Source organism: Rhizophagus irregularis, chromosome 8, assembly GCF_026210795.1.
Source record: "Rhizophagus irregularis chromosome 8, complete sequence".
Classification (NCBI taxonomy): Eukaryota; Fungi; Glomeromycota; class Glomeromycetes; order Glomerales; family Glomeraceae; genus Rhizophagus; species Rhizophagus irregularis.
The window spans coordinates 3,225,301-3,252,633 of record NC_089436.1 but is presented as its reverse complement, the minus strand read 5'-3'; the positions used below and the strand labels follow the sequence as shown (position 1 = coordinate 3,252,633).

Below are 27,333 nucleotides of genomic sequence, written 5' to 3'. Positions count from 1 at the left end.
GTTACTTATTTTTATTTTTTAAATCCACGTGAACAAAGTCACGGTACAAATTACAAGGACACTATATAATAGGTCAAAGGTAATCTAAAATTAAAAAATTAGTTACTACTAGGGAACGGAGACCATTGTTAAGTCCGGAGCGAGACCACGTGATGATGTATCAAATTATGAAGTTGAGCGGGACATTTGTGAAACCGATACGCGTAGTATATAGTCCTTCGCTTCTGAGCTCCGGACTAATTATAGTACAAATTTTCAAATTATTTGTCAAATCATATCCAAAAAATTTATTCACGAAACGGCAAACTATATGATTGCACCTAACAAATCAAAACTTTTCACTATGGATTTTATAAAAGCAGATTTCTTTCTTTATATAAACATATAGTTTAAGATTCGATAAGAATTTTGGATTTGGGATTTTAACAAACCAGTGTTAATTTGTAAAACTTCTCTATCTCACATTTTTTCTGCAAAAAAAAATATTATATAGATATTTTTCGATCAAGCGGGTGGTCTATTTCGTTTCGATACGAAATGTTAACGTTATTACGTTAACATTAATGTTAACATAATAAGATTGGTTTCCTATGGCGTATCCCTAACCCAATCTTGTATCGATTTACTGATTTAAATTTCATCCTTTCCCTTTTAAATCCAAACCTTTCCATTTTTAAACAACAACCGATCAAGAAATCTTTTATTGTTGTAATTATAAAATTATACAAATTTGTATACATATATTGCTCTATGCCCTATAAAAAAGAAATGTCCGGAAATTGTATCTAAAAATGTCCGGGTGCATCCAGAAAATGTCCGGAAATTGTCCAGATATTGCAGGATTTAGGACGAAAACCAATTTTCTGAATGTTTGATTGTCCGGAATTTGTCTAGAAAAATGTCCAGAATTTTTGATCATCTGGAATTTGCCCAAAAAAAATGTCCGGAATTTTTTGAATGTACAGAATATGTCTGGAAAATGTCCAAGGAATTTTGATCGTCCGGAATTTGATATTTTTGATCGTCCGGAATTCGTCTATAAAATACCCAGAATTTTTTTGATCATCCACCATATTTAACGAGAATGTAGTGTATATAACTGACAGTTACAGCAAAATATCTCACAACTTTTTCCTCTACTATATTCAATAATTAATGATTGAACAATAAAAAAATTAATTTTATAGAATTACTGTACCACGTGCAGTTGATTTTTTCGCTTTACATAATTTTATTAAGATCAAAATTCAAATGATCGTCACTGATATCACGTGATTACATTTTTTGTTTATTTGTTTATTGTTTACGTGATAGCTGTAAAAAAAATCTTTTCCCCCTTTTTTCCCTTTTTTTTCAAAAGTACAAACTAACACATAATAAACTCTTTTAACTCAGTTTTTATTACTTGTTCTTGTAAAGTTATAATATTTTATATAATATATAGTACCTTAATTTCTTCTTTTTACCGTTTTGTATTTTTATTTTCTAGTTTTGAAGCATAATTTCACGCATAATCTCACCACTTTGGCCAAACGAAGCTATCTTTTATGAAGCAAAGTTGTCCAGCAATGTTAAATTATACTTATTTCATATGCATAGGTATGATAATTATAGTGGAAATCATGATTTTTTATAATAGTACTGGTTTTCAAAATTTTCGTTTTTCTGTTTTAAACTTCAGAGCGTAATTTCACCACTTTCACCAAATGAAATTACCCTTTTGTGCTTAAGTAAAGTTGTTCGATGAGGTCGAAATTATTTGTAATTTAGATTTTCATAAGTGTAGGTACAATATTCGTAGAGTGAGTTGCATTTTTTAATTGAATACTAATTTTTGAATTTTACTTTTCTATTTTCCAACTTTAGAACGTAAGTTCATCACTTTATTCAAATGAAACTACTCTTTTATGCTTAAGTAAAATTATTCAGCAAGGTTAAAATTACTTGTATCTTAATTTTAATGAAAGTAGATTATAATATTAGTGGAGCATATCGTATTAATTGATTAATTTATAATAAAGTTATTGTTTTTATAATATAATAAATAGTCTATGATTTTTATTGTTATGCTTTTAATTTGAATAAATAAATAATACTGCTAAAAAAACTATAAAGTAAATCATATAAGCAAATTACTTATTTATGAATAATCAAAATTTGGACAAATGACGGACAAATATTTGGCAAAAACCGGACGAATTCCTTATTTATGAATGTCCGGAATATTGCAATATTCTGGATGTTTATAGATCCTGTTTTTGTCCGGAAAATATAGGCGGACAATTTCTGAACAAAAACTGGACATTTTTTTTTTATAGGGATGACTCTAATTGGTACCATCAAACACATTAGAGATATTGTAAAGAGATATGTAATTTCTTTTAAAATAATGATACTAAGTTACCTCGCATCATTTGCCCAATCTCCTATGATATTATATTTATTATACATTAGTGAGATTACAAGAAAAATCTTACATGTGTAGGGCAAGGAAGTGATTAGCGTCCTTTCCTAATTTATTCTTTGTACATGAAAATTATTCGAACGTAACGAACTTTTTAATTTCCTATACGTGTTTATTTATCCGACATCAGTAAATTCAGTGCCTGTGATGGCAAAATGAAATATACTATCGATTATATTTATCCAAATAAATGTTAACAAATACAGGAAAAATTAGAAAACAAATTAAAGTATAATCCACTACAATGCGCTAAAATTCCTGAAAGAAATTTCTTGCGGGGAACGTGTAATCGTGTATGCGCAGTTACGAAATAAGGCAACCGTAATTGTCATATGACTTAATTTTTACTGACTTTGGCTTAAATTTAATCATTGTTTTCCAGGTATGTAATACGAATGACAAAAAAATTTTACCTATTAATCGTTAGTTTTTTTGTCTAGCAATATCAAAAGAAATTAATTTTTCTCAGGCCTACAAACGTCTTAAAATAAAAATTATTTTTCGAAATAATTTTAAGTACAGTAAATTTAATTATTTCAAAACTATACTATACAATAATTTTCATATCTTTCCGTGACGCCGATTAATTCAAACAAAGGCTAACGATGTTAACTAACGCAGTCTGCCGATCTATAAATCACGTGATCGAACTGTTAAAATGAAACAAGAAGTTTACATTAGACATCTTTTTACCTGGGGAGACGCAAAAACTCTTTCCGACGATCGTTAAATACCAAAAATTCACAGAAGAAATTTTCACCATAAAAATACATTTCTCTATAGACAAGTGTCATTTTTTCTTCAAATTTTGGTCTCTACGCACTCCTCGGAACATTATCATATGAGTTTTGCTATAGGAAAAAAATTTTCAAATAAATTCCTTAAAAATTTGGAAAAAAACTATCGTCCTATTTCTAACGACGAGGATATATATCTCACCTACTCGTCTTCCAACAAAAACAAATTCAATATGACTTCTAGTCAACCTGCAGCGCCTTCTCAAACTGCTAACAACACTTCAACAGACACAACTATGGAAGAAGCAACGACTTCTTCTCCTACTCATGCTCTTTCGCACAACGAAATTGAACTTACATCACGTGACTCACATGAACAAGATGTTCACACACAAACACCAATCACTGACAAATTGACTAATATGGATGTAGATCCCATAGATACTAACACGGATAAAGGAAAATCACCGGAAACACAATCAGCCACACAAACAAACACCCCTAATCCGTTACATATTACGGTGCTAACAGATATATTTACACATACACCACAAGTTTCAAACAAAGTCCACAAAGGATTTATTCCTAGAGATAGTTTTCAGTCAAAACTTTCTAACAACGATATTATCAATCTAATCAAAACGTCATTCATTAAAGATAGTAATGCTTTCAGATTTGACGTCAATACAACGTCCACTTATAGATACTTTACCATCCATTTCAGAACACGTGACTCGCTCGACCAATACATAGCAAATAGTCCTGACAACCTCAAAAACATAAAAATTTACGAACTCACCAATGAGGCTATTAATACGTTAATAGAACAAAAATTCTCCAACCTAGACCAGGCTGTTATAAAAATTATGGATATACCATATAATTATGATACCTCCATGCTTATTAAGCATCTCGCTGCAAAAACAGGCAGCAATATCATAGAACACAAAGAAATTAAAAAACCTCCAAGAAAAATTCCTAACCGCAATAACCGCGGTCGTCCTATTTTCATAAAACCAGCTTATAAGCAACTTATTGTCCAATTTGACAAACAAGCAGCATATGATTATTTCATGAAAGAAAACTATTGGAGCCTCGAAATAGAAAATTTCGTAGTAAGGATCTTACCTGGTAACACTGAAGACCCTGAATATAAAATACGCACCAGTAATTATTTTAAGATCACCGGACTTCCCCTTAACACCACAGCCAAGGACATTGAACCTCTTATCAAACACGTCTACGGACGAACTTGTACATTTACACAAACTACCAAATATTCAACCATGAAAAATGCTTATATTTACGTCTCACCTAACAATTATCCAGTGGACGCGTCCAATGGAGCCTCCTCACTTTTCGAAGGATACAACCTCCACGTTCTACCAGGACACCTTTCACTAAAAACATGTAATATTTGTGGTTCACCACTTCATGAGACAAATAACTGTGATGACAAAAACTTCGATACAGATCATAATAATCGGAAAATCTTCAAAAAACGATTTATTAAACATAACGAGGAAAAAATTACAATCAACGATAACCACAGAACCAGGTTTAATCACGTCATCACTTTAAACGCAAACAAAAGATCTCCCTCAATGTCACACGACCCGAAAACCAACCATACACCACCGCATAACTACAATAACAAGAAATACCAACAAGCAGGTAGCTTATTATATCCAAGACAAACCAAACAACCAACCAATAACCATAACAATTACGACAAAAGTAACAAGGATTTCAAACATGATAATTCCTTTATCACCCCCCACCTAGACAATCCCCAAAGGTCAGACACCAATCGTTATGAACAACGAATTACACAATTGGAACGCCAAGTTGAATCCCTCTTAAATAGTGTTAAAACACTCCAAGAAGGAAAATCTAAAGTCGATAATACTATCGCCGATATCCATCACAATCATAATTTAATGAGTTCTTCACTCAATGACATCACAATCAGACTTGACAAATACGACACAATTCTACAACAGCTCACGACTAATATTAATCTACTTAGTCAAGAAAAGATTACACAACATAGAGAACGTAATGCCAAACCACCAAAACGACCGTCACCGTACGAGCAAACTTCGTATAAGGCAACTAAAAATAGATATAACCTAAGAGGCAATAAACAGGGAAACATATCAGCGGAAGACAGCGAACAACATCATTTGGCAACTGATGACGATACCGATGCCCCTGACGATGCCGCGATGTCAGACGGTGCCGTCTTCGAAGGAATCATTGACGAAGTGTCAAATGCTTCATCATCTGAGCCTAAATTTTCAGTTAAATCCTACAATCCCCTCAACCTCCTCCCGCAGTTTAATGCGACACGTTAATATACGTGTTTACCATTAAATCAAATATATCCCCCTTTTATTTTGGACATACTTTTTGGATTTTCCCATTTTGATTTTAACGGTTTATTATTCTTTTTTATACACATTGATTCTTTTTACATACTTTTTTTTATGGAATACACCAATTTACAACCCCCGGCTGACCTCGAAAATCAGCCTTCAGAACCAGTTCTACAATATTCTTATAACAAATATAATAAAACACAAAAACACAAAAAAATCATAAAAATCCCCAAAACCACAAAAATAATAATCAATACCTCCATACCCCAGATAATAATGATATACCAACAATGAGTTCACGAAATTATATTCGCGAACCTCGTAATGATGAAGACGAAAATATGTTAAACCACATTGAACACCATTTATTTGATGACCAGGATACAAGAGGGTCAACGTCGTCTACCTCTCAAACACACGACGCCCCCATATCAACATCTTCTCAATTGCGAACACAATTTATTGATTACTATAAATTTGGTACAATCAATATCCAAGGAGGATTCAATAATAAATTGAATGATATTCTCCACTTTTTTACACTTCATAATTATGATATTTTAATTTTAACCGAAACAGGTCTCCATCAACATATTAAAATAGATAGAGATCATAATAAAACAACATACTCCACGTTTCCACTCCCAACACTGAATGATGATAATACTATTCATAATATTCATCTCTATACAGATGACAAAGGCAACACCAAAGGCAGTGGCGTCTCTATGATAATCACGGATCAATTACAAAAACACATTATCAGAACCAACACTTTTTATGGCCGTATTTTAACGGTCGATCTATGTTTTAAAGGCAACCATTATATCAAATTTATATGTTGTTATTTACCTGCTAATGCCGTTGATGACAAAGATTTAATTATCAAATGTTACAAAGAAATTGAAAACATTTTGATCAAGGCTAAACACGATCATTTTGAATGTATAGTTTTAGGCGACTTTAATATTAGTTTCGACAAATTTAAAAAAGCCAATCACTATCCTATTTGGAGACGTGAAATCAAAACAATTTTAAAAAATTTTGACCTTAAAGATTTACTTAAATCCTTTCACGATCACCCGAGCCCGACTCATACTACCAAAAGAAATGAAGGTCCAGATATACAGTCTCGTATAGATTATATTTTTACCTCACCTCATATCTTTCACCATAGCTTTTATGCTTACAGTCGTCGGGCTGGTAGTGTGTCTCGCTGCGCTCACCCCACCTCGGCCATGGCCTCGCAGTACCTACATCACCCCTCCGTGGGGCAGGGAACCCCCATAGATCCTCCACAATTCTCCACATAGATCCTCCACAAAAATATATAACAAAAAAGGATAAAATAAGGGAAAAGAGAGGAAAATAAGAGGGAATCGGAGAAGTGTGGAGGATGTGGAGGATGTGGAGGACGTTTTAAAAAAATCGGGAGAGGGATCCCCCCAGAAAAAAGTTTTGATTTTACCCCCCCAGATCCCCCACATCTTCCACATCTTCCACACGTACAGGATTCCATTCATTTTCCTATTGGAAGCAATGAGATAGCAAACCAGGTAAGTTATTAGCAGGTAAGTCCCTAGAAGGCCTGTAGAGCCATAGAGATATAACCGGGTAGGAGCACGGATCCTTGGAAAAAATATATTCGGCAATTGAAGATTAGGTAACTATAAATTAGTACTCGATTTGATAGAACGAAAAAATGACCACTCAAGCTCAAGTTATCCCCAAATTCGGTGAACAAACGAAAGCCTTCAGTATCAATGAGCTTAAACGGCTTATTGTCGCTGCAAAGAGTATGAGTGACCTCGATCAAGCCAAGAGGTATCTTTGCAGTTATTTCATTCCCTGTGCAGATCCTCATGGGGTTTTCTGGTGGGACCCGGATAGTAAAAGTTTGAAACACGTTATTGACAAAAATATTGGTAAACTTATCCGTCCAATCACGAAGGTATTCTACACACAACCTGAACAAGGACCCTCTCAAAAGACCGAGTTCAACATCTACAAGTGGTTTATGGTCGAGAATACTGATGTATGTAATGCAACCTGTGGTCCCCATAAACAGCGAATCTTCAGATCCTTAACCGGCCAACTCTATCTAAATATCTTCCCAGGATTCCTCCACGTCTTACGTCCGATATCCACCTTTGAGTCTACAATTCACCTCGCGGTTAAATTTATCTTCTCTCACATTCAGGATATCTGGTGTTCGGGTGATTGGAATCTCACTGAGTATATCATCAAGTGGTTGGCCGGTGTATCTGCTGGAAGGAAGATGTACTCGATCCTTTACCTGAAATCTGGACAGGGTTGGGGCAAAGGTATTATAACAGATTTCATTCAGCGTAGCGTCCTAGGCACTCAACTCGTTTATAAGACCAGCGATCCTCAAACGATTCTTGGAAGTTTTAATGGGCAATTACAGGGTAAGGTTCTTCTTCTTCTCGAGGAAATGCCCACGGAAAAAAGCCAGTGGAATAATCTGTATCGCTCTTTGAAGGATAAGGTAACGAGTGACATAATGGAAATCCATGAAAAATACAAGACACCAACACATTATAAAAACTTTATGTCCACTATCATCCTAACCAACGAAAATGCTCTCAGAGTGGAGAATGACGATAGGCGCACAGTGTTCTTGGATGTGTCACCATCCCGCAAGGGAGACCTCAACTACTTCAAAAAACTCAGTGACGCTATGAAATACCCAGGCGCCAGTAAGGCATTCTATGCTTACTTGAGAGCCATCGCGGATGCTTACCCGGACTTCAATGGAAATCCACCACCTATGACAACATCCAAACAGGAACATATCATCTCGACTCTTCCACCCCTATTTCAGTTTATAAAGGATACATACCTCGTAATGAAAAATTATATGACCGACCTACCTATTCAAGAATTTTATAGGGTATATACTTCATACTGTGAAACTCATGGCATTATACCCTTATCAAAGATAAACGCTTCTAGAATCCTATCAAATGAGCTAAGTATAAAAAGTAAAAAAATGCGTATAGGTAAAACAACACCACAAGTTTACAGTATATCCAGGGAGGATCTATACAAGAAGTTTCTCGGCAAAAACTGGATCCACGAAACAGACGAGATAGACATAGAAGGAATTGATATAGAGACTTCTAAGAAACCCGCATCAGACCCCAAAGCCTTGGAAAAGTTCTTGGCAAATATATATAATCCAGCTAACAATCCACAAGACGTACAAGAGAAACCCGCTGAGAAAAAACCTGAACCCGCTGAGGAAAAACCCACTGAGAAAAAACCCGAACCCGCTGAGAAAAAACCCGCTGAGAAAAAACCCGAACCCGCTGAGGAAAAACCCGAACCCGCTGAGGAAAAACCTGCACCTGTAATTCGCAAGACTCCTCCACCGCTTCCACCCAAGCCTGACCACTTAAAAGAACGTCCACAAGAGTTAAGAAAAGAACAACCAGATCCCGATGAAGATACTAATGAGTCAAACACCGATAAATCTATAGATAACTTTTCAGATTGTTATCTATCTGACGAGGAACCCGACCAAGAAGAACCTATCCCCGAGCCAGATAACTACGACGTTTTAGATGACTTGCTATCTGACTCAGATTTTACAACTGTGAACCCAACTCCTGAACAACAACCCGAATCTCCCGCAGAATCTTCTGCATCTGTCACTAAGCCTGACCCAGAACCGGCTCCTGAAGAGCAATTTATCCCAGAACCCGACACAGAACCAGAAGTTGACCGGGATCCTGAACCAAAGGAAGGCACTCGAGCGCATTGGGCTTGGCATGAAAGACACCGATGGGATCGCAAACCGTGGGTTAAAAATTCAAAAGACCAGGCCTTCGATGATCTCTACAATACAAGTAAGGAATTATGGGCCAAGTACCAAGACGCGTCAGACGAATATGACTGGGAAATACTCGCATTTGAAATAGAGGAATGTCCCACAACGCGTATTGAGGACGAGTACCAGTACTACCTTATGGAAGTAGTAGACCGCTTCAAGGACTGGATCGAATATAATGGATACTTACCTAAAATACCTAGCCGTAAAGAACTCGCAGATTTAATAAGAATATACAAGGATAATCGTGATGCCGAGATTATTCCCACCCCCTCTGGTTATGAAACTATGAGGGCAGATAAGGGTAAAGCGCGAGAGATCCCCGAGGAACGTCCAAAAACTGATATGGAACGTGAATGGGAAGCCACCAATGGACTCATCGATGACTGGGATGAAGAGGATCTTGATCGTGTATGCAGCAAGATTGACTCCTTTTAATAAGATAGGCACTTCTTAGTTATCTTATATTTTTTGTATAAAAAACCTATATTACAACTGAACACAATTCATAAATACATCAAATGGTTTATTCAGAGATTGTCCGTGCTTTACCTACAAGACCGGATATCAAAGAATTACAGTATTCAGGCGCAAGATTTTCCAGAGGAGCAATAGCAAAACTTGGACAGCGACTCCAATCCCGGTATCCGACACATAAATTTCAGATCCTGCTCCCCTATGAAAACTGGAAACCCGGTGGATGGACATCAGGAAACCAACCAGCTAGCCTTTTCTCACTCTTGGACCACTACGACGAAGCACAACTACCGGATGACGCAGACCCTGATTATTTTGAACGATTCATAATTTATGTGAGAGATGCCCCACCGGTTGCAGGAGGTTGCAACGGGGAGCTAAATGATTGCCTGTATGAATGCCTGAAAAATATCTACGGCACATTCTCTAAAATGCCAAAGTCAATCGAAAAGCCCGAGTATATCAAAAAGGCATTAGGTCTCAATCGCGATGCTTCCATCCCAGTTTCATGCATGGACAAGGTTGAACAACTCGCAGGAAGTCTCGCAATTAATATTGTGGGGGACATTACCCGAATCTCTAAGAGTAAGTCCGATAGACGTGCGACTCTCATCCTGTCAGAAGGCCATTACTCCCTCGCGTTAAATCCCGGAAGACTCCACTCCAGTAAATTAGATAAAAAGCGTAATTTACCCATTGTATACCATGAAGATGGAACCAATAATGTAGTCACAATATACAACGGCAAAACGGTTAAGTCTTGCACAATTGGGCAGTTTCAAAAAACTAAGAATTCCAAGAGTTCTTTCATCCCCGTCGAGAAAAACCGTAAGACTGGGGTATATGAAACTCTCGAAGAAGCATATCAGAGAATCCACGAGGAGCGGAATTCCTTTCTACAGGAGACAAAGAAGTTCGGTTTAGGAATCGACTTATCATACCATAACTGGTCTTACAAAAGAACGGCTCTCTGGTTATTCGAACGATTAAGTGTAGGAATTCCAGCCAATGATCCTCTTGACCCGATAGAAGCGGAGTGGTTAAGTGATGCAATGATGGGAGGATTAATCTGGGCAGATAACGAGTGGAAGGGCTATGGAAGACAGTATGACGCAACAAGTTTATACCCGAGTATCCAACAATCAAACGCGAACTTTCCAATCAGACGGGGTAAATTCCAGACACTTAATGACTTTGTCGACCACAGGGGTTATGCCTTGTATGGATTATTCCGTGCCAAAATAAGTGGGAATAATATTCTCTTCCGACAGAATAAAAGGGGAATCTATACATTCATCGACTTACAACGAGCAAAAAAACTTGGTCTCAATATACAGTTAATACAGGATGGGAAGCCAAATGCATTGATATATGATAGAGAAGCGAGAATCCCTGGAACTGTAATATTCGGTGAGTATGTACACTTCCTCTTCAAAATTAAAAACCAGGGTGGCATAGCTGGCCGCGTGGCAAAGCGAGTCCTCAACACATTATGGGGAGCATTATGCCAGAGGAAGCGTAATTACAAGACACTCACCACAGATCAAACAGACCCATTTACATTTCCAGAGGGCCATACACTCGACTCTATCATACCAGTAGGATCTGACCAGTGGCGATTCCAGTTTACAAACCCGGGTAATCCCTTCAAAGGTGAGTATCCCAGGATCGCCCCATTCTTATTAGCACGTGGTCGCAAAATCACATCTGAAGCAATTCAACCATACAAGGATAAAGTACGACGTATCCATACAGACGGATTTATTTTAGAAGAACAGCCAGATAGCCCCGCGCTTTTCACTTGTTCAGAGAATGCAGATACGACTCTAAAGACTTTCAAGTTTGAAACCGCGGGATACTGCCATGTGAAAAATGCGAACAAGGTTATCTGGACATGATTGCTAGGGACCGGTATGTATATTTTTTACTGACATATCGTGATGGCATAATTGAATAAACCTATGGGATATGTAATCTTACGAGATACCCAAATGCAAAACACCGACGGATTAGGTAGACAAGACGACGAAAGTTTCCACACGTGGGCTAGGCGCATTCAGAATGCTGTGCAATATTATGAGACTTGTAGTAGAATAGGTTTTCATAGGCGGCTACCTTATCCAAGGTCTCGTCAAGCTGTATATGCTTATATTGTGCACATTAGGAGAATAGTATCACGACTACCAAATAGGTGGTACTGTACCTACTGTAAATCTTTTATTGATCGCGGATGGGGAGCTGACGCTTTCATGGATCAAGCGGTGCGACTACATTTATATAGTTGCCCAAAGCATTTTAATTTTGACTATTATACTCATCATGCTGAAATGATCCAGAATGCCTTTAGGAGATATATAGAAAGAAGGAACAATAAAGCGGCTAGGATAATCCAGAAAGTCGCTATCCCCTGGTTATATAGACCAGGCTCTCCATTGATGCAAAAGGCCGAGCGACGCTTCTACTGTCTTGCAGTATCCCAAGTGTAAACCCCGAGGTTCATATTTATTTTTTCTCATTCGAATGAACAGGTAACTGAAGATTTATATTTTTTACAAAGTACAAAGAATCATGTCAACATATACCGAATTCGCAAGCATTGTTAACAGCACTGACAGCACTAGTGAGGAGGTTATTTACGAGGCATCGCGCATTCAGCCTAATGTTGTCTCTGACGAAACTGTCCCCAAGATTATCCGCGCATTAAAAGATACTATAGTAATCGCATTAGTATCTGGGTTTAGCAAAACCAGTTACCTCGTCCAGGACCACGTGAAGTATATCAAGCGAATCCAAACGGCAAATTCTCCTGTATCATATGTGAAGTTCGTGGCCAGAAAACTCTTCCCAGATAATGCGGCATATACTGCTAAAATAGCAAAAATCCGCGAATCATACAAGAATAAACAAGCTCTCCTAGATAAGCTTCGAGGCCCTCTTCGAATTGTATTATAATGCGACTAAGGACTCATCAACCGGTCCCCCAAAGCGAGCTATTACTAAAAACGAGGCTGAGAAAACCTTAACAGAACTTCTTGCATAAGCGGCTCCTGTGGTCCTACGATTCTGTACGAATTTAGTCTATATTTTTTATCCATGTGTAATAGGCATACAGTAATTGAAGATAGCTATAGTATAAGTAACATAACATCATGTTGGACCGATTACCAGTAGAAATAGTCGAACGCATTGTCGCAAAGATCCCGGATACTGACCTTATTGCAGCGAGTAAGGTAGATAGAGTGTGGTGGCAGGAAGTTCGTCGAGAGGCATATAAGAGGTGGAAAAATTATGCCACTACGATCGGGGATGTGTACTGTGAAATCCGAGCTCTCGGAAAGCATTATATAAAGAGGGAAATTGACTGGATAACGTTTGAAGATGTAAACGACTTCTATAAAAGATGGATAGACCGCCTCACCGAGGATCAGCTTTATATTATGGAGAAAATGCTTAGGAATGGGATGGTCGTGGACCCCAAGAGAGGGAAACCATAGAGCATGCATTAAGTGAACAAAGATGGGGAGGCGATCCTTGGAGACTGGGAGTGGTATGAATGGACTCAACAGGAGTAAGCATTTTGTACTTGACTTTCGTAGGAATTACCCTGCAGAGTCATATTTTTTAGATCCGGCCGGCATTACCGCGTAATCCCGAATTACCGAAAAAGGAAATTTATGTTACACAAGATTCCAAACGCATTTTTACCAAAATCGATTTTTTGTGAAACGGGTATCGCCCAAAAAGGAAATGATCTACGTACCGCATGAAATCACGTGACACTCTACACATTTGTTCAGGGTATCACGTGACATGAACTCCGTTCACATTTTCTGTAATATAATCCATAGTTTTTCCATGAATGCTTTTTAGGCCAATAATCCAATAACTTATTCATCAGGTATCCTCGTGTTTTGCGACAAGGACTGATGACCATGTAACCTCATCATCAGGCATCCTCGCATTTTTTGACAAGGACTGATGACGATGTCACTTGGTTATTGTAAATTGAAGATAACAATTAGGTATGTAGACACGTACAGAAAAAAGACATGTCATACCCTTATATAACTAATCCTATAACCGGACGTCCAATCCGTGTTGGTGGAGATACCTTTAATCGAATAGTTATGGAATCCCATGATTATATCGATGGAAGGCTTGTCCGTAGACAAACCGTACCGCCTCCACCCCAGGAACAACCTGTATATTTAAATACAGATACAGGACGCTATATTCAACACGGTACTAGAACGTATCATAGACTGGTTGAGAGTGACTACGAGGTAGTTGAGGACTACTACCTTGTTCATTCTGAAGAGGAGGAGCTTATAGAGGAAATCATCAATGAAACACGCTATAATGAGGAAAATCTTGATGGCCAGCGGTTAACTTTCAATAATATACAACAAATCAGAGCCGCTATTCAAGCTGACCAAGATGAATATGATGATTTTATCTTACAGCAGAATACGACTAACGGGACACCTTCCTCCGGTCCTTCCGGTCGTCCACGAACTTTGGAGGACTATGCCCGAGACTTGCAGAGCTTAATATTGAGTTGTGTAGGGAATGTCTCATGCCTGTAAGCCCAAGTGACTTAACGGACAAGTTGTGCAAGGACTGCGCTTCCTAATGGTCAGTCCTCCGGTCCTCCGGTCCTCCGGTCTTCCGGTCTTTCCAACGGTTGATCCCTTAATGCCAGTTATTTTTTTTTTCTACAAATGACAGGTATTTAAAGATAACAATATATAAAAAAGATTGTGAAGGATACTAAGTGAGCGAATAATCAAAGAAAGATAGCCATGTCAACATCAATCGTAATAAACCAGTGTCAGAACTGTGGAGTATTCTCTGCAAAAGCAGCATATAGAGGATTATCCAGCGTGTTGTATAGACAGATTATAAAGAAGATTGGTGACGAGAGTGAACCTTTACAAGCCTTGGGACTTGCCAGGGATAAGTTGGTCCAGATTATCTGTCGGGCAAGTAATGCAGATTTTACGCAATTATTCACACAAAGACTAGATATGAAAATTATGGACGGAGATTCATACGAGGATACTAGGAAGTGGCTTCTTGAACAGCTTATAGCCATTGGATGTGACAGTGGGGAAATTGCCTTATATCAGTTCTTACGGAATACATACCCGGATGGTATTGACGAACCCTTTACTACATTCTATGAGAACTATGTAAATCATGTAAGAAATCCGATGACTAAGAACTTTGCTTCTCGAGCCTTAGGAGCTATTGGATTAAAAGCTAGGATGCTACGGATTGACTTCGAAGGACGTAAAAAAAGCGCCATGATTCTTAGGGCTTCTGCGGAAGAACTTCGCGAGATGAGTTGCTAAAGCAACCAGATTCTTACAAAATACTATTGATCCCTACTCGTAATGCTTGACGGTCCATATGACCCTTAGAAAAGATCTGTAAAAGGACCCCGATGCCTTCTATTATTTTTTTATTATCCAAAGGGTGACTAGACTTCAGGACTTCATATCGGAAGAATAACTCCTTTACGGTCTCAGATTTTGGAATTTCAGTCTTCGCGGTCCTATCCCGTACTTTTGCTAAGAATTTTTGGAAGTCTGATCCCAGGGTTTTACCAGATAGTCCGTAGGCTTCCCGAAAGACGTACTTAATCCAGGTATCTGCGTTCTTAGCTATAATACCAGATACGAGGAGGTGTTTTCTCTCTTTAGGCGATGGATATTCCCGAGCAAACTCAATTAGCTGGGAGGACTTTTTTGCTTCAGCTACAGCTTTCTGGCCATAAGGACTAAACTTTGATCGAACTGGGTTCAAACTCGGATCGAACGGGGATTGAACTGAGTTCGAACTAGGATCGAACTGAGATTGATCAGTGATCGAACTGAGACTAGTATCCCATCTAACCCGAATGGATAACGGATCGCTCTTGGATCTTCTAAGATCAAACACTACAAATTCACGTTGCAGAGTAAGATCATCAATTACTGGTGCTAATGACTCCGATTCTTCTGTATACTGGCGGATGATCCTCTTAGTATCGGTCAAATTTCCGTGACCTCCATGTAGGGAAATATAATTCACATTTTCACGAATAGCCTTGGGAATGGTAAAGAATCTTTGGGCCACATAAATACATGAAATATTTTTGTGTCGTCCGTGTGTAAAAATCCAGTGATGAGATCCTGGGTTTTTTTAGGCGCATCCATCAAATCCTCGAAGATTACCACAGTAGCCTGGGTGGAGTTGAAGTCCTTAACATTTGGAATCTCACTATGGGATACTGCGGTAAACGGAATTTCTTCTTCTTTGAAAAAATCACGTACGACTGCCCACTTCGGTTCATCGAGGTATCTGCCAACTAGAATTACCGCATCACATAATATGTACCTTTCGCCATCCTCCTTTGCCTTCTTGTCTCCCATTAACAAATTAATAATCATAGTTGTCTTACCCGAGTCAGAACTTCCTGCTACGGCAAGACGGAAAGGCCATGATGGGGCAAACTCATTACCCTGTCTCGAGTCGGTCGTGTACTCGTCCAAATTGTATACATAAAGATCCATTTGAATTTTATTCTATCTTAGTTTAAATACGATGTCGACACCAATTGCAATTTATACTCCTTCAGAGCCTACTGGACCGCCTCCTAGGGATTTGCGTGATATGAATAATATACCATTAGTTGCGGTAATTAAGGATCTAACAGATTTTTTAACTGTCAGTGATCGCATGGTTGTTAATCGAGATGTACAAAATGCAAACCATCGTCTTAAACATGCTCTTAATTTATTAATTCATCGCTGTAGAGAAACATACGAAGAACGTGATATATTAAAAGCGGAACGCGATCGATCTCGAAAAGAACGCGATGAATTACAAGACGAACTCGAGGTTCAAACAGGTTTGTTAGGTCTTACACAAGATGAGCTAAATAACGTACAAGATACTATTACTAGCTTAGAAGCTAATTTGGCTGAATTGGAACGTGTGTTTGGTGGTATGCGGACGACTAATCGTCGTCTTCAGCAGCAATATAATCTTATGAGAGGAGAACGTAATAGAGCTATAGGTGAACGTAATAGAGCTATAGGCGAGCGTGATGTGGCACGAAATCGGCTTGTATATGCCAATAATCGGGTTCTTTTTGGAATTCGAACATTGGGACGTCTTAGGAATCGACTTTTCCAACAAATAGCCGCTCTGCGTATCCAAGTACAATGGTTTCGGATTAGACAATTGAACCTTCCTCCACCTCCTCTCAACCATCCACAAAATACGATATGGCTGCCGTTGGTATAGCTGCCCCCATATTTCATGGTCGGAAAGATGAAGATCTTAATCTTTTTATTGATAACTTTTTAGGGTATATTAATACCGTTGGTATTGATCCATTGGACGATGCCGGTGCGCCTCCTGGTCGGGTGCGAGCGATGGGGGTTCTTCGTAGCTGTATGAGAGATGAAGCGGCGAGGTGGTTTGATGCGGAACTTACTGGAAAAAATTGGGAACTCTCGAATATTCGGTTAGTAGCTGCTGCAAATGGTGGAGCCGGTGCTACTCGCCGAGCGTTCAGAGCTTTAGCTGTTCCTGAGGTTGCTAATGGATTACATGTTGGTACTTACTTACCCGGGTCTGATGCTGATGTATATTCAAGGATTTTAGCTAATGCGGGGAGAACCGTTGGAGATGCATTTTTCCCATCACGCGCTGATATCGTTAGAACGAATTTTAAAGTTGAAGAGCAGTGGAGGTGTGCGGGCGGACGTCCTACTCATCAACCCGTTAATGGGTTGGGAAATCATGGAGGTCCATTTAATGCTGCTGTCCAGAATCAACCAATAGTCTTACAGGGGATTCTCCTGGATCAAGCATTTATGCATATGCGTACAAATTTTCCAACCGTCGTGGAAGAAAGACTTCAGATACGATTTAGTAACCTTTACCAGGAACAAGGTGAACCTGTTCGATCTTACTATAAGCGAGTTGAGAGGGCTGGGGATATTGTAGGATATAATCGAATTATGGTTACTGACCAGTTCTATAGAGGACTTTTGCCAGAAAACGTTATTGAAGCTTCCAGAATCGGGGCGGCACCTCTTAATACATTAATCGATAGATTGAGTGATCTTGAGCGACGAAAGGGCGAAATGTTCTATGGATTACAAAGGCGTCAGGGTATTGAAAAGGCTAAAAAAGAGGAATTGGCTGGCTATACTCATCCCGTGACTCCACACGAAGGTGCTGTAATACAAAGGTCGACAGACGTTATTACTCAAGAACGATTACAAGAATTGCTCAAGGCACAAGCCGAGGAACTTACCAAGAATTTCCAGGCACAATTTAAACAATTACAAGCATCTAAGCCAGTTCGTAAACCACCGGTCTATAGACAACAGATTAAACCTGTTCGGCCAAAGCCACGGCCACGCATTGTTCAGGATCATCAGGATCCTGATTGGGATGATGGTTATGTAGATCATGATTTTGGTGATGACCCTGGTGACCCTGATGCTCCTGAGTGGACTAGTGAGGATGATCAACATGTTATTGATCTTATTATGGGATATGAGACGTCTAAAAGATTTCTAAAGAGACTTCAGAAGGCTAAAGATAGACGCGATGATCTGGAATTAGCCCGAGCAATGAGAAACCTCGATCTTAATGATGATGCTATGGATATTGATACTAATACCGCGAGTTTTGATGACTTGAAAATTGTTCCCGATGAGGAAGGTGGTTTTCGGATTTGTGCGGTTTGAAGTACAAAAAAAAAGTAAACTCGGATAAGGGTGTAAGTATCTCGAAACTTCTTAAATCTGTTCCAAAAAAATCAGTTAAAATGACTCCTATTAAGATTCCTGTGAAGGTTACTAGTAGTAAGCCCACACTTATAAAAGCCGTCACCAAAAATGATTCATTAAGTTTATTAAGGTCTGCAGATTTTAGGAAATTACTCCGCAAGATTCTTCGGGAAGAATTAAAGTCTGCTCGTAAAAGTACGGAGATTCCGGAAGACCTAGTTGAGGAAAAACAAGAAGAGGATATCAGGGAAGATGACCCGATGGATATTGACATAGCTCGTTTAGAGAATACTAAAGATCTTTTAGCGCTGGATGGAAAGGTCAATGGGATAGCAATTCAGTGTTTAGCAGACACTTGTGCTAACGCGTCTTTTATTCAGAGGGAAGCCGCTGAAGAATTAGGGTTGGATATCGACAAGAGTATTACACATAACATATCCGGCGCTCCGGGTTCTGGTAGGACATTCGGCATGGTAAAAGGTGTGTCAATCAAACTAACCCCTGATTGTGTAATCACTGAGAATCTCGCGGTTTTAAGCGATTACAAGCATAGGGAGATTGGATTGAGCCGGACGTGTCTGAAACGTTACAATTATGATGTCCATGAATCACGTGAACATATCGCCCTTACTTGTAATGAGAAGAATGTTTTTATCCCGATAGTTTCTGATGTGAATCGAGGAGACAAAAAATAGGGAATATTTATTTTTTATTCCCAAAACTTGCGGATTAAGGCAGGGACATCCTCCTCCAACCGGTCAGCGGGTTCCCAAGTGGCTTCGGTATCTGGGTATCGTTCCCACTTGACTAGATACTGGTCTTGACCCTTCCTGATGCGATGCCGGAGTATCCGCTCAGGTACAAATCTTTCGGGTTGCCCTCTTATCACGGAGTCAGGTGGGGGATGTTCATTTTCTGGAACAATCTGCAACTCTTTTCGGGTGTACGCACATCTGGATACATCTAGACGCCCGTGTGGTCCATCAAGAAGATACGTAGGAGGCTGTTCGGGTGAGAGGATCATTTTTTTGATGACACGGATATTGGGATTCCATCTTATGTCACCTGTACGAAATTTTCCATGGAGTTTATTCCCGAGTACTGAAATAGGTTCGTCTAACTTGACTCGGACATGTGTTCCTTCAGAGAGAAGTTCTGTCTTTTTTGACACTTTGGGTGACCCTGTCGGAATGTCTGGGGGATTTCTCTGCCAGATTTCATCTATTTTATTAACTACATCACAGAAATCTTCTGACCATTCCACGGATGTCACCCCGGTCTTCAACTCCTGTGCCACCATTCGTTTTAGGAGAGGTTCCTGGATTGCTTGGATGGCTCGTTCAGCGTATGATTGCTGTTTGTGTCTTCCTGGTTCGCCGAACCTCATCATTACCCCTAGGCTGTTCAGGAAAAAATCACATACCTGGTCGTTAGTGAATTCTGATCCGGAGTCTGTCTCCAGTCTGTGTGTTGGTGGCTTAATACGATTTCTTCTGTAGATTTTGACAAACCCGTTTAGAACCTTATTTGCGGTTTTATCCTTTAGGGGCTCTGCATCGACTCGTTTACCCGCGACTTCTACCACTACGAGGAAATAGTGGAATCCTTTGGGGTCGACTGGCATCTCTGCGAGATCTGCCTGATGCGTCGCATTTGGTTTCCATACAACTACTCGTGGACGCTCTGATGACTTCTCCTTTAGGGGCTTTTTGTATAGGTTGTAGTGCTCCTCACCTTTTAGAATTCGTGCTGGTACTCCGGAGAGATTGTAGTATTTGTAATAATTCTCTAAATGCGACATATTACGACAAATTAAAGGAAAGATTTTGGACTTCAAATCTTAAGATGACACGATTTTACTGCCTAAAGTGTAAGAAGAAAACCGAAACTGCTAGTGAAATACAAGATATGACCACAAATGGGCATTACCGGCTGCATGGTGATTGCACAGTTTGTGGTATGCATAAGAATACTTTTACTGGGATAGACTGGGTTATCAAAAAGAAAACCAAGGAGAAGAAAAAAGAAACTGCGGCTAAAAGACATCAGACGGCATACAATCGGCAATGCAAAAAACTCGGGCAGAAAATCTTAGATTCTGATGACACGTGTAAGCAGTGTATTGATAAATGCCTTAAGGAGGCAAAAAAGAGGAAGACGGATTAGTACCGCCTTCTAAAAGTATTCCTCATCATCTGAGTCATCGAGAGATACCTCTCCATCATCTGATTCATCATCCGAGTCGTCAGGAGTGCGACCTTCCTTAAGCAATTGGATGTTGTACATTATTTGAGTCCATTTCTCCCAGTCAGACTCTTGCGTTATAAAGCCGCATCTGAGGAGTGCTCTTTCTATTACTACCATCCCTGCAAACCTGGTGTATTTTTTCTGATCGGCTTCATTGAAATTGTCAATGGCTTCTTTGTAGTAGTCTACTGCCTGTTTGTATACCTCTTCGGCTTCTTTATGCCGCTTCCACAACTCGGCTTTACAACAGTTATACCAGAGTCTGTTAATCTTGAGATGTTTTCCGAATTCTTTAACCGGAAGGTTTCTGACCATCTCTGCTACTATGTCCGGGTCATTGAGGGGTGATGCCTGAATTTGGATCCATTTACGGATTCCATAGATGTCTACAAGATCAAGCCCGAGGTCTTCGGCAAGAGAAGTGGCGGCGTGTAAGTTTATCATTGTATGTTACTTATAGTTACCTAATCTTCAATTGCCGAATATATTTTTTCCAAGGATCCGTGCTCCTACCCGGTTATATCTCTATGGCTCTACAGGCCTTCTAGGGACTTACCTGCTAATAACTTACCTGGTTTGCTATCTCATTGCTTCCAATAGGAAAATGAATGGAATCCTGTACGTGTGGAAGATGTGGAAGATGTGGGGGATCTGGGGGGGTAAAATCAAAACTTTTTTCTGGGAGGATCCCTCTCCCGATTTTTTTAAAACGTCCTCCACATCCTCCACATCCTCCACACTTCTCCGATTCCTCTTATTTTCCTCTCTTTTCCCTTATTTTATCCTTTTTTGTTATATATTTTTGTGGAGGATCTATGTGGAGAATTGTGGAGGATCTATGGGGTTCCCTGCCCCACGGAGGGGTGATGTAGGTACTGCGAGGCCATGGCCGAGGTGGGGTGAGCGCAGCGAGACACACTACCAGCCCGACGACTTACACTCACCATATTTCAGCAGATTTTTTTACTACAGACCATCAGGCTCTCAGTTGTTATTTGACGCAGGATTATTTTAAAAATAAATTCAATAGCTCTAGGAAAAGCCTAGAAAAATCACCTACGTACAAACCTAACACAGACCCGAAAATTCATTTTAAATACCATTTAATGACCACCGAATCTTGGTCTAATTATAAAGTTACCAATGGTATTATTTATCGACAACACATTAACAAATCAATTTTACCAAATACAACACCAGAACAACAAATAGAATTATATTGGTCAAATATCAAAGATATTATTATACAAACAAAAGAGAAATGTATCCCTTATTCCTCATATAAAAAATATACAAAACAGGAGCGACCGTTATCATTACGACAAAACAATAACAAGATACTTTTACTTCGTATGATTCTACGAAAATTTTCTAATATCAAACTTAATAGACTACAAGGTGATATGGATAAATGGAAAGATTATTGGAACACCTGGAACAATTCGCGTAAACAAATTTTTGTTATCGACGTCCATTTTAACGCCAAACGTACTATTTGGCTACCGTATACTTTGACGCCGGATAATATATCCAATGTCAAAAAAGATTTACAAAGTCTTCTACGTATATCTATTGTTTTGCACAAACAAGAAGAAGATTCATGGACTCTAAAAAATATTAACAAATACGTTAATGACAGGAATAATAATTTAATTCATAATCAAAAAAGAATGATTAACAGTATCCTTAATCGAAAACCTCAAAAGATAACATTAGATCATTTACATTATTACGATCATGAAACTAATCAATTTCAATTTACTAACAATCCTCATATTATAGCAGAACAATCAAATTTACATTTTCAACGGTTAGGAAAAGACCTTAACGATATTAATAACGTCAAAGAATATATGACAATTCAAGACCTCCCGTTATATTGGAGATCAACTTACGAACCCATCAACAACCGTGATTGCAAACATATGACTTCGTTAGAGGACGAATTCTCAATTGAAGAATTATCCCAAGTCATCTCATCACTCCCAAACAACAAAGCCGCAGGCATTTCCGGCATCACATACGAAGACATTAAACATACACACCAAGACTTTAGAGAATATATTAATAAATTTTTCAATTATATATTGCAGGTCCAAATTTACCCACGGGACTGGTTACATGCTTTCCTTTTCCCCATACCCAAACTTAAGGCTTGGGACTGCAAAATTGAAAATACTAGACCTATAGTCTTATTGGAAACATTTAGAAAATTATTCGTTAAAATTTTGACACAAAGAATTAATATCAAGCTTACAACGTACAACCTGATTAATGAAAATAATCGGGCCGGCCTAACGGGGCAATCAACGTTACAACCGCTACAAGTTATTCAACACATAATTGAATCTGCTTACAAAGATAAGAAACCATTATGGATTGGTTTACAAGACCTTAGCAAGGCTTACGATAGAGTTAATAAATCTCTACTACGACTAGCATTACAACGCCTCCATTTTCCCGATACGATTACCACTCTTTTAATTTCTCTATTTAGTAATCGGAAAAATAATGTTATTTTACCCTTTGGCTTATCCGCCGATTTTGATGTACTTCAGGGTATTGACCAAGGAAAAGTCATCAGTCCGCTATTATGGATTATTTATTATGATCCCATGTTCACACACCTTTCACAGTTAACCAATAACCTTCATATTACCAGCGTCAACAAAATTACTAATATTTACCAACCTGATTCCGACCTTCAGATTAATTACTCAGCATCTGTGGTGGGTTATCTTGATGATACCAGCTGGTTTGCATCTTCCAAATCGCAGTTGGAATCCAATCTCCAAATTGCGAATTCTTTCTATGACATGGCAAATATTACCATTAACCATGACAAATACACCATCCTTACCAACATTCCTAAATTTTGTAACAAGGAATTACAATTTCAAGTCACCCCTGACAAATCAATAACGATTAAAACAGCGTCACGGGCCTCATCTAATCGAATTCTTGGTATTTATATTAATGCATTTAACTCACACACGCCGACGCTTAAAAAGATCAAAAAAATAATTAATCATTTCGCGTATACAATGCGCTTTAAAAAGATAACTCATGATCACCTTATTTATATTATTAACAAAGTATTATTACCCAAATTAGAATATATTAATCAATTTACTATTTTTACAAGGTCACAATGTGACCTTTTATTAGCCCCTGTTAAAAAACTTTTTAAACAACATTTAAAATTACCAATTTCTACACATAATAATATTATTCATAACAAATTATTTCCTTCTATTAATAGTTTTTTTTATAACCAATTTTATTCACATATATCAATTGTTAATGTTATTTTTAACACCCCTATGTTCTCCACTATTGGTTTACAAAAAATTTTGAATACACAATATGAATTTTGGATTCCCAATTTCCCGACGTCTAAGGACTTAGTCAACCCTATTTCGTCAAATTATCAATCCCTTTTGACTCGACAATTACGTTTATTCAACACGTTTCATATAACTTTTTTACCACACTGTAATACGTGTATCACTGGTGGTGGTAATTCTATAGTTTCATATTTTAATTCATTTAATTCTCTAGATTCTTTATCCACTAAAGACCTTCAAAGTTTACAGAAAAAACGTATAATGTTTATGGATCAATTAACATCCCTTGATGGCTATTTTCTAAGTACTTGGAAAGACGTTAAAAAACAAAACCCCAAGGCCAATTTCAAAGGTCCTACGCCCAAGTGGTTTCAAAATCTTGAAAAATTTAACATTTTGGTGAACGATAGTTCACGTCGCCTCTTACGAGATTTAATGGTTTCACCCCCAGCCAGATTTGATTCTATGTCTCCTTCTATACGAAAAGCATGTAAATATCGTCCCAAAAATGAATGGACTATTTCCTGGGACGCAGTACACCAGTGTGAACTGTATGGCAAGACGATTGAACAACAAAATGATTTATACGGTACCAGCCTCACTTATCGAACACATTACCTTCCTGAGGTTAACGCTGATACTAGAATCAACTTGACACCCAAAAAAGTAACCCCTATTCTACGACCTTGTACAGGTCACTGTGGTCATAGCGTACCTTTTAGTGGCGATTTACGCCCAAAATGTGTTATTGTTTCTTTAACATCACATTTAATTCTTTTTAATGTTCACGCAAAATCTTTTATACCTAATAGACCTTTTATAAAATTAGATAAATCTTTTATTTTCCCAACTACATCTTTACACACCCTTCGTACTCAAGCTTTTACATATAACAAACATAGATTAATTGTACCTAACGTTTTACCCCAACGATTCCTATTCTATCCTCTTTAGACTCATACTTAGAGGAGAATCTTTTGTTATTTACTAATAATTCAATCAATTTAAATTTAAATATCTCTTCCTCCCTCTTTATTAAAAATATTTTTGTAGGAAATAGAGATTTAATTATTCAACTTTTAGAAATAGCTAAACAATTTTTACTTCGAAAAAAAATTTATTTTTTACACTGATGGTTCTTTTTCCCCTATAGATGTTAATTCTTCTACTCAAACTCAAATGGGTTTTGCTTGGATCGAGATTACTGATGCAACTCCTGATTCTGAACCTCCTCCACCATCTTACAAAGGCGCTTTATCTTTTAATCCGTCTTCTACTAAAGCGGAAGTGTACGCGCTTTTAACAGCTATTATTGCTGTTCCCGATGAGAGTGAATTGGATATTTTCACAGACTCGTTGAACGTCATTCATACCTTCCATGCTGTTACAAACAAATTAACTTCCATCAGAAGAAAGCTGAAATGCAATAACCATTTAGCGTGGCGTTTGATTGACACGTTAATTATGAAAAAATCATTGATCGTCCACCTACACAAAGTCAAAGCTCACTCCAATGATTTTTGGAATGATATGGCCGATAGCTTAGCTAATGCTGCACGTCAACTTGCACCTTACGAGATTAATCCTGCAACTCTACCGGGTTCTTTAATGACCCCTATTTGGGCCTCTATTGCACCAATTGACCGCGACATTAGAAAATTCTGTCATAATCTTACAGATACTTACACTTTTAGTCAATTTTTGGGTAATTCTTTACTTTCACCCATTTTCGATAGATTTCCCTTGTCCTCAATACATTGGCCTCTAACTAGAGCGTGGTTACAATTTAATCCCACGTCCGATGTATGCAGTTCTACCAAATCATCACACAACGCTTTTAAAATTAAAGCACTTAATCATATTCTTCCTTGTGGTGACGTCCTTACCAAACATTATCCTGATCTTTATCCTGACAATCATATACCTTGCCCGGTTTGTAACAACCATCAAGATACTAATGAACATTTGGGAATTTGTTCGAAACTTTTACCTATAATCAACACTACCCTATTAGAACATAAAGTCATATTACAACATCTTCTTGAGAAGCATACTTCCTCTAATCCTATCTTTATTAAACAATCCATCGATCGATTTGATCTCCTATTACCGATCTCGGAGTCAAATTCTTTCACTCATCCAATATATTTAATTATACACCAACTTGTTTCACAAGACTTTTATAATTTAGTACGATCTTTCACCTTTAATGACAAACTTACCCGTTCAATTATATGGGAATTCTTAACCTCATTTCACGAACGAATCTACCAACAAATATGGCCTAAACATTGTTCTCTGTTGAAATTGTGGGAACTGCGTAATGGAATTACGCCCAAACGCAAACGCGATTTTCGTAAGAAAAAACCTTTGAAGTCACGTGATCATAAAACATCACAACCTATTACTCGCTCTAGAGTTGCCTCTACTTCTCATAACAGATCACAAAATCTTTCTCAACCCAGAGTTAGGACGAACTTTTTACCCCCGGATGGTATTTCTCGCCGATCACTTCATCCTTGGATTTCCTCGGCCCCGTCTACTCGCCCTTCTCACTTACCGCAAGTACCGATGTGGTTGATTTTGTGCACTTGTAATTTTTTACACTCTGGTGGATGGTTATCTTCTGTCCGGCACCCTAGTAGTTTTGAGTTAGATATAGATAATTTTTCTTCTTCATGTAATTTTAATTTTAATTTTTTTAGTTCTTCTTTTGCATTTGATAGTCCGTTTTAGACTCCAGGTTATGCTTGATTGTTCTATAGAATAATGGGCAAGACGACCCCTTCAGGCTTCTCCTGAGAGGTTGGGTAAAACACTAGCTTAGAATTTATTGATCTTTTAGACCATGTTTATTCCTATTTAGCGTTCGACCCCAGTCGAGTCTATATCTTAAAAATAAAAATAAAATAAAAAATAAAATCTTTTTACCTTTGTTTTAACAATGAAAAATAATGGTTTAACTTGTATTATACACAATACACATAAAAAAAATAATTCTTTAAAATATATTAATAATTTTATTTTACTTT

At 38.1% G+C, this 27,333-nt stretch overlaps 6 protein-coding genes across 6 annotated transcripts; 5 read left to right on the top strand and 1 right to left on the bottom strand.

Annotated features, from left to right (window-relative positions):
* Window positions 1-3,434: 3,434 nt before the first annotated feature.
* Window positions 3,435-5,558, top strand: OCT59_028609 (uncharacterized protein; the record flags this gene model as incomplete). Its single annotated transcript, XM_066147416.1, has 1 exon — window positions 3,435-5,558. One exon carries the CDS (start codon window positions 3,435-3,437, stop codon window positions 5,556-5,558), a length of 2,124 nt encoding a protein of 707 aa, XP_065994127.1.
* A 4,398-nt stretch (window positions 5,559-9,956) lies between these two features.
* OCT59_028608 (uncharacterized protein) lies at window positions 9,957-11,810 on the top strand (the record flags this gene model as incomplete). The annotated part of the gene is made up of 1 exon (XM_066147415.1): window positions 9,957-11,810. The coding sequence occupies one exon, from the start codon at window positions 9,957-9,959 to the stop codon at window positions 11,808-11,810; it is 1,854 nt and encodes a 617-aa protein (XP_065994126.1).
* Window positions 11,811-11,903: 93 nt separating this feature from the next.
* Window positions 11,904-12,398, top strand: OCT59_028607 (uncharacterized protein; the record flags this gene model as incomplete). Its single annotated transcript, XM_066147414.1, has 1 exon — window positions 11,904-12,398. One exon carries the CDS (start codon window positions 11,904-11,906, stop codon window positions 12,396-12,398), a length of 495 nt encoding a protein of 164 aa, XP_065994125.1.
* An 82-nt stretch (window positions 12,399-12,480) lies between these two features.
* OCT59_028606 (uncharacterized protein) lies at window positions 12,481-12,864 on the top strand (the record flags this gene model as incomplete). Its single annotated transcript, XM_066147413.1, has 1 exon — window positions 12,481-12,864. One exon carries the CDS (start codon window positions 12,481-12,483, stop codon window positions 12,862-12,864), a length of 384 nt encoding a protein of 127 aa, XP_065994124.1.
* Window positions 12,865-13,061: 197 nt separating this feature from the next.
* OCT59_028605 (uncharacterized protein) lies at window positions 13,062-13,406 on the top strand (the record flags this gene model as incomplete). Its single annotated transcript, XM_066147412.1, has 1 exon — window positions 13,062-13,406. The coding sequence occupies one exon, from the start codon at window positions 13,062-13,064 to the stop codon at window positions 13,404-13,406; it is 345 nt and encodes a 114-aa protein (XP_065994123.1).
* Window positions 13,407-20,882: 7,476 nt separating this feature from the next.
* OCT59_028604 (uncharacterized protein) lies at window positions 20,883-21,398 on the bottom strand (the record flags this gene model as incomplete). Its single annotated transcript, XM_066147411.1, has 1 exon — window positions 20,883-21,398. One exon carries the CDS (start codon window positions 21,396-21,398, stop codon window positions 20,883-20,885), a length of 516 nt encoding a protein of 171 aa, XP_065994122.1.
* Window positions 21,399-27,333: the final 5,935 nt, after the last annotated feature.